Source organism: Nomascus leucogenys, chromosome 22a (assembly GCF_006542625.1).
Source record: "Nomascus leucogenys isolate Asia chromosome 22a, Asia_NLE_v1, whole genome shotgun sequence".
Taxonomy (NCBI): Eukaryota; Metazoa; Chordata; class Mammalia; order Primates; family Hylobatidae; genus Nomascus; species Nomascus leucogenys.
In genome coordinates, this window is record NC_044402.1 from 50,025,155 (window position 1) to 50,040,539 (window position 15,385).

At 42.5% G+C, this 15,385-nt stretch overlaps 1 protein-coding gene and 1 non-coding gene across 3 annotated transcripts; both read left to right on the forward strand.

Annotated features, from left to right (window-relative positions):
• Nucleotides 1-795: 795 nt before the first annotated feature.
• GPX5 (glutathione peroxidase 5) lies at nt 796-9,916 on the forward strand. Of its 2 annotated transcripts, XM_003271996.4 has the most exons (5): nt 796-1,009; nt 4,284-4,437; nt 6,714-6,831; nt 7,259-7,358; nt 8,902-9,916. In XM_003271996.4, the coding sequence occupies exons 1-5, from the start codon at nt 923-925 to the stop codon at nt 9,106-9,108; spliced, it is 666 nt and encodes a 221-aa protein (XP_003272044.1). In that variant the 5' UTR covers nt 796-922; the 3' UTR covers nt 9,109-9,916. The 2 variants fall into 2 exon arrangements, with proteins under 2 accessions (XP_003272044.1, XP_003272045.1); XM_003271997.4 differs by lacking the exon at nt 6,714-6,831 and having other exon boundaries at nt 921-1,009; nt 8,902-8,986.
• A 2,634-nt stretch (nt 9,917-12,550) lies between these two features.
• TRNAI-UAU lies at nt 12,551-12,644 on the forward strand. Its single transcript has 2 exons — nt 12,551-12,588; nt 12,609-12,644. It is a non-coding gene; the product is annotated as a tRNA-Ile (tRNA).
• The last annotated feature ends 2,741 nt before the right edge of the window (nt 12,645-15,385 follow it).

Sequence of the window (15,385 nt, forward strand, 5' to 3'; positions counted from 1 at the left end):
CTATACCAGACGGAGCCCAGGCTGGGAATCACCATTCCTTTTAACTTTTGCCAATCTGATAAGTGTAGAATGTGTCTTTTCGTATTTACACTTCTTTGATTATTGGTAAGAGAGAACATTGTATCCTACCACAGATACCATTTGATTTTCTGCCTCATGCTCATTTTTTTCTGTTGGTCTGGTAGTTTTTTCTTACTGATATATAAGCACTTGAAATCATTTCTAAGGATTTGTATTAATTTGCTGTCCTTCACATACATTGTGACTATTTCCCCTCCTCGGGCCAGTTTCCTCCTAACTCATTTTGAGAGATCCTAGATGGCTGGCCCATCCTTTGATTTATTTTTAAGCTCAAATAATATTAGAAATAACATTTGAAATGTCCAGACCAACCCTTTTGCAGTGATTTTACTGGGAGGTTGCATCAGCATCCAGAAACTTCCATACATTGAGGAAAAACAGACAAGCGTGGTGGCGGGCGCCTGTAGTCCCAGCTACTCAGAGAGGCTGAGGCAGGAGAATGGCGTGAACCCGGGAGGCGGAGCTTGCAGTGAGCCGAGATCACGCCACTGCACTCCAGCCTGGGTGACAGATCGAGACTCCGTCTCAAAAAAAAAAAAAAAAAAAAAAAACAGACAGCAGTGTTTAAGGACCTCAAAGGGCTTGTCATCACCCATTTATAATTTTCCCAGAACTTATGAGTCCCAGGTCCTCATTGCACTGGTGAGCGCACAGGGGTGTGTGTGGGACAGGATGTGGTTTGAGTTCTGCGATCCTCACCCCGATCTAATGCGTCAGGAATCCTTGCAGCTCTGTGATTGGCCTGTGGGGGCTTGGGCTAAGTCCCTGCCAAGATACCAAAAGACTGCGGAGGTGGGCAAGGACCTCAGGCCCCCAGACTAGCAATCTACAAACACTAGTCATGACTACACAGTTAAGGGTCATCTATCTGCTTCCCCTTCTCCTAGCCTGCTTTGTACAAACAAGTGCCAAGCAGGAGAAGATGAAGGTGAGTGAGCTCCAGCGAGGGCATGGTAGTTACTCTTCTGTCCTACTCCTAGACCCTGCCCTCCAGTCCCTCTTGTAAGACTCCAACTCCTGCTTTCTTCTTCTTTGCTGGTTCCCCTAAACCTTGCTTTTTTTCTCCTTGAATCTTCTTCACTCCTGTGGATGGGTATTCCTTGCGTTGAATATGACTAGGGAAGAATGGGTCTCCACACTGCAGTCCTTTCTCTCCTTCTTCAGGTGGAGGCCCCCTGGAGACCTCTCCAGCCACATCAGTCTCTGCTTCAGAGCTGGGTCTGAGGCTGGGACAGCGATGGGCCTTAGAGCAGGTGGGGACTGGGGTTTGAAGGAGAAGCTGAGTGGACTTGTCTCAGACACAGCTCAGCAACAACCCCTTGAAGGGGAGGAAAAAGCGAATGTGGAAGTTTTAAGGACGGATAAAGTCAGAGAGTTATCAGAGAAACATAAAACATGAAAAAAAAAAAATCAGAGCCCTAAAACAACTGGATTTGGAGTCAGGCATCTTGGATTCTGGCCTTGGTTCTATGCCCAATTCATGGCTCATTACCTTATTGATAAGACACGTGTGTCTGGCAGCAAAAGGGGCAGTTCAGGAAAGGATAATAATGAATGCGATAACTTGGAGGCAAAGAATAATCATGAAGTTAGGTAAAGGCAAACTTTCATTTACATAATGGGTTACCACTTTGGCTTTGGACAAATTAACCTCTGTTTTCTAATTGTAAATTTATGGGTAACAGTAACTACCTTATGGGTGGGTGAATAACAATTATTGTGCATATAATACATTCTACAAAATGCAGTTCTAATAAGATCTCCCCATCCCTCGCCTCTAAAATTAACTAGATAACATCCTGGGTGAACTTCTATTTTGAGAATTGATATGGTTTTTATGTTACCCATGGTGCTTAATTGAGTGTGGAGACTCTGGGCTGCAGAATTTGCTTAATAAAAGCCGCGTCTAGAGAGAATTGAGACATGTTATATGGACTTCAATAAATTTGAAACAGCAGTCAATATCAGAAGTAAACTGGACTAAAAGAAGTCTTTGAATTGAGAGTCTCTCTAAGCTTTTGCGTACTGGTACCCAACATGACTGTGAGTGATTGTCATTGCAGTAGCAAAAGAAAAAAAAAGGCAAATTCTTGCAAATGTTTAAGTTGAAACTACGTAACATGGAGATAGAAACAGATACTTTCACACAATATTCTCTTTATGGATCCCTCAATTTTGCTGGTGCATGTATATGTGTATAAATTTAGGGAAAGCTGTAAAAACCTGCATAGAAAAATATCTATTTCCTCAAGAGTAAGAAGTGAGTAGCTACAACCTAGTATGCTGGTGATAAATCAGTGGGATTGCAGGACTAGAAAAAAGTTGTGTTTTGTTTTGTTTTGCATTACTCCTTCTCTGAATGGGGGCAGATGATGTTCAACCAAAATCCTTACTAGACTACTGCATTCCCAGGAAGTTTAGTTTAATTGTAGTTTGTCTGGACATTCCTTATCTGATAATGCCCTTCTCTCTTTTCTCTAGCCAGTTCCTTTCCACCTTTTTCTCACTGGATGGTTTGGACATATAGCTTCCTTTTCATATTCCTGTCATATATGTTCTGTATTCCACGAGCAATTTGTGGCGGCTTCCCCAGTATAAGAAAAGGGATCAGCATGTGCTGGTGAACACTATGGCATCAGTACACTTGGGGTACTGCATGAACACTGTAAGGGTAGAGACAAAGGAGCAATAAGATGAGACTTGCCTTGTAGAGGAATTTAATAAAAGAACATGCAATAAGAATTTCAGGCAGGACTAATTTATGTTAGGTGGAACTTAAGAAATGTTGTGTGGAAGTCTGCTCAAATATTAATATATTCATGAGATTTGAGAAGGAATGGGATAGGTGGAATGGAGGATGAAAGTGGATATTAGACACCTAGAGCACAATGGGCTGATGAGCTGGGTGGGTGGTGGGTTGGATGCTGCCCGACAGATTTCAGGGACTCACTTGCAGATGGACTTTAGGGTTCTCCATCTCCTTTCTTGAGAGCTACCAAAAGCTGGGATTTCACAGTATTGGCTTACACGACCACCACGTTAGTAAGACAGTGACAGCAGAAAGTTATTCAAGGTGGGGATAATATTAGATTCTAGAATGTTAAACATGGAAGCCCACTTGGAGTTCTAGTAAGAATCTAGATAAATATCCTCATTTTACTCATGGGGAAACTGAAAGCCAGGGATGGGAATTGCCCAGGTTCACAAAGGAATTTAACAATGGAGCTGGCTTCTGATTCCCAGGGCAGTGTTCTTTCTACTCTACCTGCTGATGAGTGGAGTAAGAGGTCAGAAGACCTGGGGAAAGAGAAGCAACTAAGCTATCCTAAAAATAGTTCAGCAATTTAAAACCCTCCCTTCCAGGCAGGAGGCCTTCAATCCAGAGCCAAGGAGTAGCCTGTTTTTTACAGAAGCATGTAAGGCAAGTGTGCTTTTCTCTTCGGCCCCACTTACTTCCAGCTCCTACCATTCCAGCTTATGAATCAATACCCTTTTCCATTATCCGTGCATTTCCTGGTATCTCACATCTTTCAAAATAATAGGAAACTTGATTCTTACGTGTGTGTGTGGAGGGGGGAGGGTACATAGTAAGTGTGTATATATAGAGAGAGATAGAGATAGAGATAGAGAGAGAGAGAGAGTACAAGAGATGTTTTGATACAGACATGCAATGTGTTATAATCACATTATGGAAAATGGGGTATCCATCCCCTCAAGCATTTCCCCTTTGTGCTACAAACAATCCAATTATATGCTTTTAGTTACTTTGAAATGTACAATTATTATTGACTATAGTCACCCTGTTGTGCTATCAAATACTAGGTCTTATTTATTCTTTCTAACTATCTTTTTTTTCCCATTAATCATCCCAACCTCCCTCCCACCCTCCTAGTATCTTTCCCAGCCTCTGGTAACCATCCTTCTACTCTCTATCTCCATGAGTTCAATTGTTTTGATTTTTAGATCCCACAAATAAGTGAGAACATGCAATGCTTGTCTTTCTCTGCCTGGCTTATGAGACTTGATTTTTTATTTCCAAGTTACAAGAACCAAGTTTCAGTCTTGTCATTGACACTTTAGACAACTCTTATTTGTTTTCTAGGTCTTGGTTGGAACATAACTATTCTTTGACTTCTTTGAAAGATTACACAGATGCCAGGAATTATTGTTACCAATATTATCACTTAAAAAAAATCTTCCAGATGGATTGCCACAAAGATGAGAAAGCCACCATCTATGACTATGAGGCCATCGCACTTAATAAGAATGAATATGTTTCCTTCAAGCAGTATGTGGGCAAGCACATCCTTTTCGTCAACGTGGCCACCTACTGTGGTCTGACAGCGCAATATCCTGGTAAGAGAATTCATAGCTACTTCTCTTTGGGACTAAATTTTCCAGCTGATCATATTCTAAATTATACTTGGAATTATGTTTTAATTATAATTATGTACCAAAATAAATACTCACAATCAAGTGACTTCATCCCCCATATCAGAAGTCAGCAAGCAAGGGTGGACAGGCCAAATTTGGTCAACCTGGCTTTGTTAACAAAGTTTTATCGGAATGCAGCCGTCCCTGTTCATTTACACATCACCTGTGGCTGCTTTCATGCTGTAAAATAGAGGTCAGTAGTTGTAGGAGTAGTGATGACAGAAACCATATGGCCCACAAAGTCTGAAATATTTCCTATCTGGCCCTTTACAGAAAAAATGTGCTAACCCCTTCCCCATGCCCTGCCTCTGCTTTTCCCTGAGATTTCCAGGGGAATCAATATATACTTGAGAACTAGGAGCCTCTCAGAAGATTCCAGAAGTCTTCTTGATAAATACAGGACAGAAGACCCATGTTTTTGAGACTTTTGCAAGGTTCTACCAGTAACTTACAGTGACAAGAAAAAGGAGTTTTATACCTGGAACTGCATTTGATTAGAGTGAGGGCTGGCGGATGAGGCTGTAATAGAAGCAAATACTCCCTCTCCAACCTCAACCCCTTTCTAGGATGTAGTTTTTCCTCCCTTTTTTTACATTATTCAGGGAAGAATTTTCTCATATTTTAGGGCATGTGGTTTAAAAATCAGTGAATAACAATCAGGGTGGATTATACCAGAGACAAATGTACTTCTTATATTTAAAGTAATAAGACCTTCATTTTTTGTTTTTAATTATGTTTTGAATAAGTATTATATTCACAAGTCTCAAAGTTCAAAAGGAAAAAGCTTTAGAACCAAAGGTTTCCACCTTCTTCCCCTCCCTTCAGTAGACCAATATTACCATGTTTACAGAATACATAGATATTCTTTTTTCTGCTCCCCCCTCCCCCGCTGATGAGACACAATAAATACTATTTGCTGCCTTGATTTTTTAGTTAATAAAATACATTTGAGTTCAGATAATTTCCTCATTCTTTCTTAAGACTGAATAATATTTATTGGACCATAATTTATTTTCCCAATTTATAGGGACTTTAAGAATTGATTTATTCAGTTTCCACCCTGCAAATAACAGATAACAGAAGGACGTAGGGAGGGATACTGAGGAACCCTGTGAAAACAGGAAGGCAATCTCTGTTTTTTTAAAAAGGACTAGAGGAGGTACCAGTTGGCTGAGCTGAATCTGAGTGGGACTGGTTAGTGTTTGTCAAGGGAAAGGCATCTGGCTCAGAAAGGGTTAACAAAGAAGATGATTATAAAAGTCTGAGCAGACAAATTGGAAAACTTCCTGGTAGTGGACGAAGGCAGCTGAAGCTTGTTTTTCAGCATATCACTGAGGATTTTTAGGAAGAATGCATCTTCAGCATCTTGAGGATTGTTGAAAAATGTTAGGATGGTTGATTTCAAATTTCTCTGCTTTGCCTTTGTCAGTTTTACTTCCACTCCACTCAGGGTGAGCCAGGCTGCACAGAGGAGAGAAGCTCAGTCCTCATTGTCTGTGTCTTTTCCTTTAAAAAAGAAAGATTCAGGCCGGGCGCGGTGGCTCACGCCTGTAATCCCAGCACTTTGAGAGGCCGAGGCAGGTGGATCACAAGGTCAGGAGATCTAGACCATCCTGGCTAACACAGTGAAACCCCGTCTCTACTAAAAATGCAAAAAAATTAGCTGGGCATGGTGGCATGTGCCTGTAGTCCCAGCTACTCAGGAGTCTAAGGCAGGAGAATCGCTTGAACCCGGGAAACGTAGGTTGCAGTGAGCCGAGATCGCGCCACTGCACTCCAGCCTGGGCGACAGAGTGAGACTCTGTCTCAAAAAAAAAAAAAAAAAAAAAGAAAGAAAGAAAAAAGAAAAATCACCTGTTGAGCTTTTGAATAAAAGAGATGACCAAGCCCCATTTCAGAGGAACAGAAAACTCTCTGAAATGGGACCTGGGCATCCCTATTTTTAGGAAAGGGCCTTCAGCTGATTGTGATGTGCTGCAGGTATGGGAAACACTGCAACATGACAAAGGGCTTTTGAGTGCATGTCTGAAGATCCGGCCTCTAACTTCAGCTATGCCACTAACAGCCCTTCTGATGCAGAGCTGTTTCCCTCCTTGGGCCTCTTTTTCCTTCTCTGTAAAATGGGTAACCCCAGGGAAAGATCCCTGCACAAGGCAGAATCTCTACCCAGACCAAAATTGTCACTCCTCTAACCGCAGAACTAAATGCACTCCAGGAGGAGCTGAAGCCCTATGGTCTAGTTGTGCTGGGCTTTCCCTGCAACCAATTTGGAAAGCAAGAACCAGGAGATAACAAAGAGATTCTTCCTGGGCTCAAGTAAGTGTCCTCTTGAAATCCAATAGGAGGTGCCTGTGTACCTTTCCTCAGTCTCCAGAGGCCCTTCCAGCTCAGGAACTTCCTGGGGAGTTATGGATTAATAGGCTCAGGGGCATCACAAGCAGAGTTTAACTTTGGCCTACCCTGATGAGTGTCTGGCAGTTTCCAGAGACTCTCTCTCCATCCCTGGCTGAGACTTGGATGGACTATGGAGGACAGAAGGGATGGAGGAAAAGAGACGAGTCATGGGATAGAGAGAAATAAAGTGAGTCAGAGAGCCCAAAGTCAAAACACAGCCATATTCCTCACCATCCACAACAATACTTCCCTCTTTCTCCCCTTTCTCATGACTTCAAATCCTAGTGTCCCATTATAACCTTTACTTGCATATCCTGGGGCTTCCTGGGAACATTATGGCTTGTTGTAGGTATGTCCGTCCAGGGGGAGGATTTGTACCTAATTTCCAGCTTTTTGAGAAAGGTGATGTGAATGGTGAAAAAGAACAGAAAGTCTTCAGCTTCTTGAAGGTGAGTAAATTCCTGGCATAAGCCTCCTCCTCTTTTCCAATATTCCTAGCATAGAGTTGGTGTGGCAGAAATGGATCCAAGGGCTCATGCCTGGAGGTGGGATTGGTCTTTGTGGAGAAAAATCTCCAGATCAGCATTCCACATTGCACATGCTGATCTGGATATTAATCTGTGAGTATCTATGGGGCTCTAACTTTGCATGGTGAACAGAGTTGTGTGGAATGGCAACTTTTACTAGGACCACCCTCTTTTGCTCATTGACATTCATTCACTCATTCATTCATTCCAGGTACACTTGATGAATGCCCGCTATTTATAAAGCAATCTAAATAATAAGGATATAAAGATGAATAAGGCATAGTCTCTACCCTTGATGAGTTTATACTGGAGAGAGAGTTAGAAACCATTAGCTATATAGCTGGGTGTGGTGGTTCATGCCTGTAATCCCAGCACTTTGGAAGACTGAGGCAGGACAGGAGAATTGCTTGAGGCCAGGAGTTCAAGAACAGCCTGAGCAACATAGTGAAACCCTGTCTCTACAAAACAAATCAAAAAATTAGCTGGGTGTGGTGGCATGTACCTGTAGTCTCAACTACTCGGGAGGCTGAGGCCAGAGGACTGCTTGAGCTCAGGAGCTGGAGGCTGAAGTGAGCTATGATTGTGCCACTGCATTCCACACTCGGCAACCAAGCAAGACACTGTCTCAAAAAAACAAGAACAAAAAAAGTAACAAACCAACAGGTATGATACAGTATAGTAGTTACCTTTTATGAAACACTGACTTTTAGACATAGAGAATGCCAGAGCTGAAAGAACCCTAAAGATTACCAAAGTGAATTGTTCCTAAATGCTGGACTGTGAACCAAGACTAGTCCATGTTAAGACTTTATATATCCTCAATAAACTGAAGACAATAGAACAGAGTATTGTGCCTCTGCACCCCAGCCTGGGCGACAGAGCGAGACTCAGTCTCAGAAACAAACAAAAAAGAACAGTGTAGGAAGTTTTTTATAAAGTCAACTCGTCTAGCTTATAGGGCTTCCCTTTATTCACAAATTATGACCCACATGCAGTTTATTCTTCCAATGGTCTTTTTAAATTAAGTGACAAAATGATGGTGTTTTAAATATTTTTGTTATTTGACAAAATATTAGTAATTCAGTGTTGGTCCCAAAAGATAATTATTGAAATATTAGTGGCCCATGGAACCCTAAGACCTGGAAAACCACATTCCAATCCAAGCTATTTACTTTGAAGAAAAGGAAACCAAAAGCATAGAAGGTAACATGTCTTATCCATGGCAGCAAAATTTTGTGATGGGGCTATGGGGAGAAACCGAAAGAAAGTAGATTTTGCTATAATATCTATAATATTCTTGGTAGTTGGCATAGTGCTGATTCAAGAATCTATGGAGTTTTTAAGGAATAACAGGAAGTTAAAATATCTAGGTATAGGAGGGGGTGGATTACCTGTGGGTAAAAATAGCCTGGATCATCCAGGAGCAGAAATAACATTGTTTCTCTTTTCCATCTCTCTGCTTTAGCACTCCTGTCCTCATCCCTCTGAGATTTTGGGCACATTCAAATCTATATCCTGGGACCCTGTAAAGGTCCATGACATCCGTTGGAACTTTGAAAAGTTCCTGGTGGGGCCTGATGGAATCCCTGTCATGCGCTGGTCCCACCGGGCTACGGTCAGCTCAGTGAAGACAGACATCCTGGCGTACTTGAAGCAATTCAAAACCAAATAGGAAGGTGGAGTTAAGGGCAGGAGCAATCCTACTTCTCACCTAATGACTTGCTCCCCCCTTCCCCCCCAAAAAGGAATATCCATCTTCTCACCACACTCTCTTCCTGCGTGGGCTCCACCTGAGTAAATCACCTCCACATACTGCCAGAGTTCCCACTCTCCACAAACTAGATTTATATTTGGAAGGCTACTGCTCTTTTGCCTCTCAAGAGTATGTGGGTGAAGACTGAAAAAAATGGAAACCTAAGATCCCCAGACCTCCGTAACAGGTTGAATCATTCATATCCACCAGACAGAAACCATCCTTCCACGACAATGGTTCAGTTGGCCATCACATCCTGAAGAAGAACATTCCTAGACATTCTGACTCTTCCATCTCTCTCCACCCTGGAGGTGTAGAAATAGCAATGGGGTCATAGTCACACAATTTAGGTGTGCCTATTACATTTTTTGTCTCCTAGGACAAACATGTATCATCAGTTTCCAACTGTTTTGGCTCTGTTTTCATCCATGACACCTCCCCCCACCATCCATTCTCCTGTGGGAGCAAGAACATTGCTTCACAAGAAGAGAGGCCCATCTCCATGCTGGTGGAACCCAGAACCTGTCTCTGGCCCTACAAAAGTTTTCCTTATTGTCTGATCTTTAGTGCATTCGGGTTATGGCACCTGGACAGGAATGCCCTTCATCTTTTGAAGGATGGGATTTCCCATCTCAACCCTGGATTCCTCATCTCAACCCTGGATTCCTCATCTTCAGAATGAGCCCTGCCACCGTCTCCAATAAAATGTTTTCTGCAGCATCGACAATCTCTATGGTGGTTTTAAAATCCTGTCTGGTGCTTGAACTCATTTTATCTCCCTCCTCCTTCTTACTCTGTCACAAATGATGTATTGCCCACATGACCTGAGCCCCCCAGACAGAAAGATTTATGTTTGGAAGGTTGTCACCTGATGTCTCTCAGTTGTCATTCCTCTTCAGGAATTGCCTAAACCTAAATTTGTCCCCTTTCCAGGGCAGCCTGTATCCAGTTACTTGTCCCTGAGAGGCATAGAGGCCAAACCCTGACTGCTCAACTTAGCACAACTTTGAAGGGCCGTACTAGCTCTAGACATGCACAAGGGGTAGGCCAGTGGCATTTTGTGCTTGCACTGCACCCCGATTTTTCCCTCTGACAAATTCTGCTTCTCTTCTTTTCCACCCCCACCCCCGCCAACCCTCCATGCTGATTCTCAGTTAATGCCCTAGTAAACTTTCTGAAGGCAAATATCCATCTTAGAGTCTACTTTCTAGGGAATCCAACCAGTAATTATTGGTACCAAATATGATCTGAGAGAGAAGATGCTAAGAGGAGATTTTGAAGATGAATTATTCACCATCTGGTTGATGATGAGAAGATGGGTGGAGCACAAACAACTACTGGCACAAGTAGCAGTGCGGCTGTCAAAACTTTCGCCAAACCTGAACTGGTATGGTAAACTGGTGGAAGAATACGCACTAGCACACATGAAGTTTTAGGTGCTTGAGAAACATTAGGGGAATGGTAATTATAACGTAATAGAATTGGATGGTCGTTGCCAGAGGAAATTGATGTTTTGGAGAGAGATAAAGACTGAGGATGATATACTATTAAATTAAGGCTAACTGTGAAAGTGTTTCTCCATGGGATGTATAAAGGACCTCTCCTATCTGCAACTTAAGAGCACCAAAACCTAAAGTTCAGGCTCAAGACTTAATCATAGGAATAGTATGTAAAACTCTAAAAGATGTTAGCTTCCAGCTAGGCACGGTGGTTCACATCTGTAATCCCAGCACTTTCGGAGGCAGAGGCAGGAGGATCTCTTGGGTCCAGGAGTTCAAAATCAGCCTGGTAACATAGGGAAAGCCCATCTGCATAATAAAAAACAGAACCAGGCATAGTGGCACACACACCCATGATCCCAGCTACTAGGGAGGCTGAGGTAAGAGGACCACTTAGGCCCAGAAGTCAAGGCTGCTGCAGTGAGCTGAGATCTCAACATGGAGACATCTGGTTTGATGTATTAGAATATCCAAATCCTCAAATTTTCCAGGACCCCCAAAACTTTTAGAAGTGGCCCATCCCTTCTTATTGAGGGTTAGCATATCCTTCTTGCTTGAAAACAATGCAGATGACTCTGTTCGGCCAAATATCATGTGCCTCTGCCCCCACTCAGAATCTGCCTCATATGGAACTAGGTTCTCAGAGTTCCTGAAGAAGGGGAGTGCAACGTAAAGTTAGATAAGGAGACTTCACTGATATGGGAGCGCTCTCCCTGAATACAGAATCTTTTAACACCCTGTCAAGAACCCAACACACTGTTCGATGGCTCCTATTCGGAAAAAAAGAAAAATTTCTCTCTCTCTCAATGTAGTAGAAACACCAGAACTGTTTCAGCAGGTGGTAGAAATAGGGGATCAAAAGTTCAGAAAAGTGGGCAGGTTCAAGTGGTTTACCATGCAGTGCTGGGAACCCCACTAGATAACTGTACATCACAGGAAGGCCAAAAGACATTCAGTTTGAAAAAACAAAAAAGGAATGTGCTGGTGAGAGGGGCCATTTTGTTATGTTGTTCAATTACTTTAACAAAAATTTTAAAAATATTTAATCTTTCTCTGTCAAACCTTCATAGAAAAAGCCTGACATGAAATATAACAAAGGTAAACAATGGATTTCTCAAGATACGAGACTTTGGCAAATTTTTAAATAATTATATTACTGTTTTTCTGCATTTACTTAGCCTGCGTTGCATCTATACGTCGAAAACAGTGATTTTTGTAAAGGAAATATTCACTCTCTGAGTGTTTCCGAGTAGCAAAGTATTTTAACATTATTAGATTTAAAATCAGCGAGTGTCTGGTTGGGAGTGGGAGGTTGGCATTTCATTTAAAGCAGCAAATAGTGTAGCCGAACGCAGTGGAGAGACAGGAAGTAGAATGGCGAAAATGGAAAGCCCGCGGGATTCCGAAACAATGGAAAATACGCTCCCTGGTTTTGTGCTGGCGGAATACGCACTTCTTGGTGGAAACTTCGCTTGGAATGTAGTGATTGACACGTCTATTTTACATGCAGCCATCTTAGCTTCCTGCTTTTGGTGAACCGATGTGACTTTCATTCAAATGTTTTTAAATTATTGTCTGACTTTAGAGAAGCCGTGGGAAAATCTGAGCAGAAATTCAAGGTACCGGTAACGTCAACCCTGAGTCCCCAGGGCATCTCTGAGTTGGAAGGAAAAGGGCTCCGGATCAGCTAATTCCGGGGTTCCCTTGATTGTTGCTTTTAATCCCATTCGTGGAAGTCCCGTATTAGAAGGTGCCTAAAGCTCATATTATTTAATACCTTAAAAAACAATGTTTAAAGAGTTCATCTTCAATCTGTAAAAGCATCTTCTCTTATACCTTTCCACATCTGCGATACTTCCGTGGCTCCAGTGGCGCAATCGGTTAGCGCGCGGTACTTATAAGACAGTGCACCCGTGAGCAATGCCGAGGTTGTGAGTTCAAGCCTCACCTGGAGCAGTTTTACTATTCTCCGACCTGTAGAAATTCGAAAACGGGGAGAGCTTATTGCGTCTAAGATTCCTTTCAGCGATGTACGTACCGTTGTGATTTAGACTGTACTTAGAACCTTGGCGTGATTTGACTCAAAATTCGCCGGTTAAGGTCATGGGTGATAAATGCCGTCACACGGTCCATTTTGATGCTTGCCTTTGTCTAATACCTCGGCAACAAGTGTATGACAGTCGCTGAAACAGCTCTTCACAGTATTCCTTTCAATAAGAAACTGACCGGGCGTGGTGGCTCACGCCTATAATCACAGCACTTTGAGAGGCCGAGGACAGCTGGTCTCTTGAGCCCAGGAGGTTAAGACCAGGCATGGGCAACATGATGAAACTCCGTCTCTACAAAAAATACAATTTAGCCAGGCGTGGTGGCGTGTGCCTGTGGTTCCTGGGTGACAGATTGAGAACCTGTCTCAAACAAAGAAACCTGACCTTCACAGTCTCAGGCCCAGATAGATCAGGCATATATAAAAATTCATGACAAGTACTTCTGTGTGACTTTTCAACTCTGTGAAACAAGGACGATCTCAGGTTTTTAAAATCACTGTATTAGTGGGAATTTTCTTGTCTCTGAATCTGCTATCTCTACCTCAGTTTCTCCATTCCTCTGGGATTCTTAATGAGTCTATGATGTCTGTAGTTATGACAGAGACACAGGTATCGAGTCTCAAAAGATAAACCGACCCATTACAGCCTCGGAGCTGAGCAGGAAGCCTACATATGGGTCACTAATCTCACCCTCTGGATCTTAAATATCTGTGACATGCTGGAGACACAATACCGCTCTCCCTCTTCACAGATTTATGACTGCCCATGTGCAAATACTCAGCACTACCCGTTCTTTTCTAGTTGCTGCTGCATTTTGAAATGTTTACATTCTCCCTGGTCCCATCCTGAGCTGCCCACCAGGTAAAAGTGGGTTCAAAACAAGACCTACAGACCAATTTGAATTAACACTTGGTTTAAAAAAAAAGTGATAGTAGATAATTTACTTAAACAAGATGTACAATGAACATATCAATAGGAGAGCTATTCACCGTGTTGTTTGATAATAAATTAACAATTGATTAACGGCCGCAAGTTCCTCCCATCCCTGTATGCATATCCCTCTGTAATGTGTGTGTGTGTATGTGTGTTTGTTTTGTTTTGCTTTTTGAGACAGGGTTTTGCTCTGTCCCCCAGGCTGGAATGCAGTGGTGCAATCTTGGCTCATTGCAACCTCCACCTCCTGGGTTCAAGCAATTCTCGTGCCTCAGCTGCTCGAGTACCTGGGATTACAGGCATGTGCCACCATGCCTGGCTAATGTTTGTATTTTTATAGTAGTAGAGTCAGGGTTTCGCCATATTGCCCAGGCTGGTCTTGAACTCCTGAGCTCAAGCGGTCTGCCTGCCTCAGCCTCCCAAAGTGCTGCGATTACAGGCGTGAACCAGCACACCAGGTCTGTAATGTGATTTTGCAGCAGCTTTCATCAAGAGGCCAAGTCTGTTTCCCTCCCTGTTGTATGTGAGTTGACTTTGTAATTTGCTTTGACCAATAGAATTCTGTGAAATGGTGTAGAAATGGTGGTGTAGGAGTTCTAAAATTAGGCCTCAAGAAACCTTGTCACTCACCTCTTAGAACCTTGATACCACTGTATATGGAAACCTCATCAAGCATCTTAGGTGGAAGACCACATAGAGAAAGAGTCTCAGCCATCTCAGCCATCCCAGGCAGTCCAGCTGACACCCCACACATGTTAGTGGGACCATCTCGGGCCATCCAATCTCAGTCAAGCGGCTAGATGACCACAATCACATGAGCGACCCAAGACAAAACCAACAAAAGAATTGCCCAGCTAAACACAGCTCAAATCATTGACCTGAAGAATTGTAAACAGAAGAAACAATTGTTGTTTTAAGCCACTAAATTTGAGTAAGGTTTGTTACATAGATATAAATGACGGATATAAGCAGTAAGCACAGTTCTGAGCACAAAGTAAGAGCCTAGGGTAAGTTAGGAGTTTATGACTTTTGGGGATCTTCTCATTGCCCCAAGAAGTGGGTCTTCTCTCCTCTTGCCACAACAAGGAAACTCCAGAATCATTTGGAATCCTGGGCAGTTCAAATTGATCCTTGGAGTAAGCTTCTGACTCCCTGTGTCCTTGCACCAAGGTCAGAGTTCCTGCTCTGAAAGACCCAGAGCTTCCAGATCTCTAGAGTGAGTTGAGGTATGAATGGATAGAGGTGTCCTACAGTCCTTGCCTGATTTTGTAAACTAAACTGCAGAGTCCACAGTCCTTTCTAGCTGCATTTTCCTAGTGCTGGCTGTCCTTTTGGTAGGTGTGCTGATTTGCCTTGTCACCCGTGACAAAGGAGAAAAGGGTTTGATATCCATATTGAGAAACATTTGAATATTTAATTTTAAATAATTGTAGTAGTTTAGAGATGCCAGTCAGTCATACTTGGTAGCTTGTTTCCAGTTTGCCTAATATGTTTTCAAGAAAATTCCGTAACAGACAATTCTTATGTTTGACATACTTGTCATCATGGTGGCTAGAAGCAGAGTATACAGTTTTCTTTTCCAGCAACTCCTGAGTACCTTCCCACCAGGCAAGATAGCAGAATCAGGCAAAAAAAAATTTTTTTTTTGCTTTGGATTTTAAACTAAATCTGAACAGAAAGCAGCATCTGTGTATTTTATTTAGAAATGTTTCCTTT